General features: G+C 50.2%; 1 protein-coding gene across 1 annotated transcript in view; it reads right to left on the bottom strand.

Moving 5' to 3' along the window:
• The window catches only part of Atg101 (autophagy related 101), a 7,098-nt gene continuing 2,379 nt past the window's right edge, over positions 1–4,719 (bottom strand). Inside the window, exons 2-3 of the mRNA XM_021183431.2 lie at positions 3,598–3,911; positions 1–681 (exon numbers count right to left, since the gene is read on the bottom strand). Coding sequence (XP_021039090.1) covers positions 277–681; positions 3,598–3,849 — 657 coding nt within the window. The 5' untranslated portion in view covers positions 3,850–3,911 and the 3' untranslated portion in view covers positions 1–276. The remainder of the gene's footprint in view (positions 682–3,597; positions 3,912–4,719) is intronic.

The raw sequence follows: 4,719 nt of genomic DNA, 5'->3' as shown, positions 1-4,719 counted from the left end.
GCCGAGACAAACTGACACCTCAACTTTATTCAGCACCCCTACAGTACAGTACAGTGCAGAACTCGAACCCCACCAGAGGCAGGTGGAAAGGCTGCATCCAGGACCAGACCACTGCAAAGGTGACAGGGTCACCAGAGGCTGGCAACCACAAAACAAGGACACCACGAGCTTCTCTTCAAGTCTCACCAAGGATCTAGTGCAGGTTCCAGAGCCCCGAGACCCCAGCAACACGCTCCCAGAACCATTAAGGAGCTGCCATTAAGGCTTCAGCAAGGCCTACAGGGCAAGGGTGTCTTTGATGAGCCTGCGCATGGTGGTGGTGACTGAGGTGCCCAGGGCCTCGGTGATCTGAAAGGAGATCTTGTAGAGGTAGGGCTGCACGTCCCGCAGGCCCGTGTCAAACACGTTGTCCACCTCCGACTGTGTGGGCATCTTGGGCAGGTACTCATGCCGGCTCATCACCTCCACAATGTTGATGATCTTCTCGCACAGCTTCTCGCCCACCTTCTCCCTGCAGATCTGCCGTTCCTGCTCTGTGGCCAAGGCTACCACGTGCACCTTGACAGTCCACACCTCCCAGGGGATGCACTCATCCGAAAAAGGCCATCGAGACTTTTTCTTCTGATAGAATTCCAAGGACATCTGGCCCAGGCCATCACCACCTGAGTTCCGCAGTGCATCCTGGGGAAGACACGAGAGACGAGCAGGCTGTGGCCTTAGAAGGTTCTGATTCTCTGAGGCCTGATTCCCACAGCCCGGGGAACTCATTTTCACCTGTACCCACCCTGCCCACTAAACATGGCAGACAGACCTAGAGGAGGACTTGTGATGGTGACATCAAACACTGCCAGCCTGAATGGTTCCCTCCAACTGACCCTCCTTCCCACGCCCCGGATGTTTATATAACCTTGAAGGTGCACCCGAGAGCCAGGCTTCCCTGCTCAACTATAAACACGGAACACATTAAATGCTGCAATGACAAGAAACGAGCCTTTCCATGTGTGTATGCTCTTGTGCCCACTGCCTCGGGTCCCTGGTTTCCTGTTTCAGTTTTTTTCTACACCAATTAATTACCTCTCATGAGAACTATTTGGAATAGACAGGGGATGTGGCCTTATTGGAGGGGTGAACCCTGGTTGGAAGGGGTGTAGCCTTAGAGGAGGTGGGCTTTGAGGTTTCAAAAAACTTGTGCTATCCCCAGTTAGCTCTCTCCACCTCAACCTGCTATAAGCGCTCAACTACTGCCTAGGTACCACACCTGCTTGCCTGCTGCTGTACTCCCCACCCTGATGGTGACAAACTGATGCTCTCAAACTATAAGCCCAAACACATTCTTCTACTAGTTGCCTTGGTTACAGTGTTTTAATCACAGCAAGAGAAAAGTAAGCTAGAAGTTGGTACCAGGAGTGGGTACCTCCTGTGACAGGTCTGACCATGCTGTTTTAGGAAAGGTGGAGGACATAGGGAATCTGGACCAGAAAAGTAACTGAGTACTTTAAGTAGGGCTCAATGGGCCATCTGAGTACATGTTTGGAAGACAGTGGTGCTAGACAATGTGGACTATGGAGGCGCCGCACCATCACCACCACCCCAAGAGGCTTCAGAGGGCAACAATATTATCAACTGGGCTAGAGGCCAGTCCTATGGTGTTTATGCAAAGACCCTTGTCCCAAGAGTCTGCCTGAGGCTAGATTTAAAAGTAACAATTTTGCTGACAGAGGAGATACAAAACAGCCTAATACTGACTCTGTCATATGGTTAACAGTAACCACTGTTACACAGGTCTACAGCAAAAAAGCATTTTTAATGCTGGTGCCTCGGCCTGCACTGAGGGGAGCAGACTTTCTAAAGGCAAACAGCCATCTACAACCTTTGACACCAGACAGGAATTTGCCCTGCTGGGTTTTCAGTCCTGCTTTGGTCCAGTGTTTCCTGTGGGAATGGGAATGTAGTCTGTGTCACTGTATGTTGGAATTATGTGACAGGTTTTTGTATTTTATAGGGGGTTGCAAATAAGAGACTGACTTGAGTCTCAGAAGACTTTGGACTATAAAAATTGAATGTAGGTATGGTGATAACTTTAATTCCAGCATTTGGGATGATGCTTTGGGTGGTACAGCCCTCTGGAGCCCTGCAACAGCAGCAGACTCTATTCAACCCCTAGGCACATCCCAATCACTAAGGCACCACTGTCACCCCAAGTTCATTTCTGTGATGTCACCTGCCAAGGTCAGACTTATTGAGGAGGAGGGATGGCTCTAGTACCTAAAAGTCACCCATACACACTTGTTTTTTGAGACACAGTTTCACTATGCAGCTCTGTGTTGGAACTATGTAGACTAGGCTAGCCTCCATGCCCACAGAACCCTACTCTTTAAGCTCTCTTCTCTATGCCTGCCTGTCACCAGGAGATCAGAGGGACAGACACTGCATGTCTTAAAAGAGTCACTAAGAAAACCTCACAACCTCACCCTTTCCAAGCTCACAGGGACAGTGGTGCCGGAGCGCAATGTCAGAGCATAGGACAGCATCCACCTGGCTGTGTAAACCCTGCCACTGTGCCTGGGAAGAGACAGGCTCAAGGGACAGAGGAATGAAGGCAGGGAAAACAACAAGAAAGGGAAAGGATTTCCCTTCCATACTTTGAAACTAGACATCTCAATAAGACAAAGATAAAAAAATCACATCACATCATGAGTGGAGAATAGGGCAATGTGGAAGAAATAAAAACAACGTATCACACGCTGTCTCTCGTGCAGAATCTTGTGCAGATTAAATATATGCGGACACACGAGTGACATGAAAGGAACACTGGGGAGAAAGATCAAGAGAGGGGTAGATAAGAGCAAGGTACAATGGGGCATACATGTGTAACACGTCATAATGAAACCATTATTCTGTGCACTATCCAAAAAAAAAAAAAATGTTAAAAGTCCACAATGCCATTTCTATCACCAGAGAGAGATGACCAACATTAGTGGCCTTCTGTGTCCCTTACCCCTTTCTTCCTGCCTACAAAAGTGTACACAGGGGCTGGTGAGATGGCCCAGTGGGTAAGAGCACCCGACTGCTCTTCCAAAGGTCCAGAGTTCAAATCCCAGCAACCACATGGTGGCTCACAACCACCCGTAATGAGATCTGACTCCTTCTTCTGATGTGTCTGAAGACAGCTACAGTGTACTTACACATAATAAATAAATAAATCTTAAAAAAAAAAAAAAAAGTGTACACAGGCATGGGTCACAGTGCCCAAAGGGAAGCCACTCTCCCAAGCATGTTCCTCTCTTACAGAGTTTCAGCCCAGACTACGTGAGGAAGAAAGAAACAAATGAGAGGTCATCACAGACAGCTATGGAGCCAGGGAGGTCAGGACCACGGGGGCAGGGACCTCGCTGCTGAAGCTCGTCCTTCCTCCTAAGGAGCTGTGTATGTGCCCTCCCAGACACACAGAGCCTACCTCCCCCACAGAGCTCTCAACACATCTGTCCTTCTGAGCCTTAACTCTGCTCTTTGGAAAGGCAAGCCAGTCAGAACACAGCCAGGGTGAAGACATACATATTCCAGGTCCACCTGCCATTGGCTGGGCCAAGAACCTACCTTGAATTCCCCAACAACCTTGCGCAAGGCGCGGTCCAGCTCCTCTGAGGAGACACGCACATAGGTGAAGTCGATGAAGTCACAGTCTACATCCTGGATGCCCACGGTGCCTATGGAGTAAGTGCCCTCCTTCTTGTAGTGAAACTTGCCTGTGCTGCGGTGCAAGAGCACCGTGTGCAGCACCGCCAGCATGGCCTCCTCCACCTGCCGCCCCTCCACCGACACCTCCAGCACTTCTGATCGACAGTTCATCCTGCAGCTGGAGCCGGAGCAAAGGCGAGACACAGGACACTTCACCCCACCTAGGGGCCAACCTGTGAGAACCAAGTCAGATCATCTAGAAGGTCCTGTCCACTTCCTGCTCAACTGGGCTCTGCCCCTGCCTCTACCAGCCCTTCTGTGTTTTGGCAGCACATTTTAAGAGAAACCCACAGACCCTTGGGATCAGCAAGGGGCCGAGCTTCAAGGTCTTCAGTCCAAGTATCAAGTGAGGTGAGAGTCAAGACCCACTGTGCCGCAACAGGCAGCGGGAAGCTGCAGATGCAGGAAGGGAAAGGGTCCCACAACGGCAGACCCTGAGGCAGGAGCACAGTGAGAGCAGTCAGAGTCAATTCCCTTGGACCTTAGTAGCCTGGTTAAAGCAAGTGGACTCTGAGCCAAGGGCAACAAAGTTACAGAACCCTTGTGCCAACATCAACATCAGATCTCTGCATCAGAAAGCCAGCTCTTGCCCGGCATGGTGGCCCATGCCTTTAATCCCAGCACTTGGGAGGCAGAGGCAGGCGGGGGTTTCTGAGTTCGACAGAGAAACCCTGTCTCGAAAAACCAAAAAAAAAAAAAAAAAAAAAAAAGACAGAAAGCCAGCTCTTGTTGACTCCTTTGAGGTCACAAACCACTTTGGACAAACCAATGAAAGCTATAAAGGCTGGCTTTAAAACCTGTAATACATGCACCCAGGGCCATTTAATGCAGAAAGGTTGGGCAGCAAGATGAACAGAAGTGCAACTAGCAATGGGGCAGTGAGGTATGCAGTGTGGGAGCGCTCATGCAGATGTCCAACAGGGGGCAGTGAGGTGTGCAGTGTGGGAGCGCTCATGCAGATGTCCAACAGGGGGCAGTGAG

Source organism: Mus caroli, chromosome 15 (genome assembly GCF_900094665.2).
Source record: "Mus caroli chromosome 15, CAROLI_EIJ_v1.1, whole genome shotgun sequence".
Taxonomy (NCBI): domain Eukaryota; kingdom Metazoa; phylum Chordata; class Mammalia; order Rodentia; family Muridae; genus Mus; species Mus caroli.
Note: the sequence above shows the minus strand (reverse complement) of the source record. Positions and strands in the feature narration are given on the sequence as shown.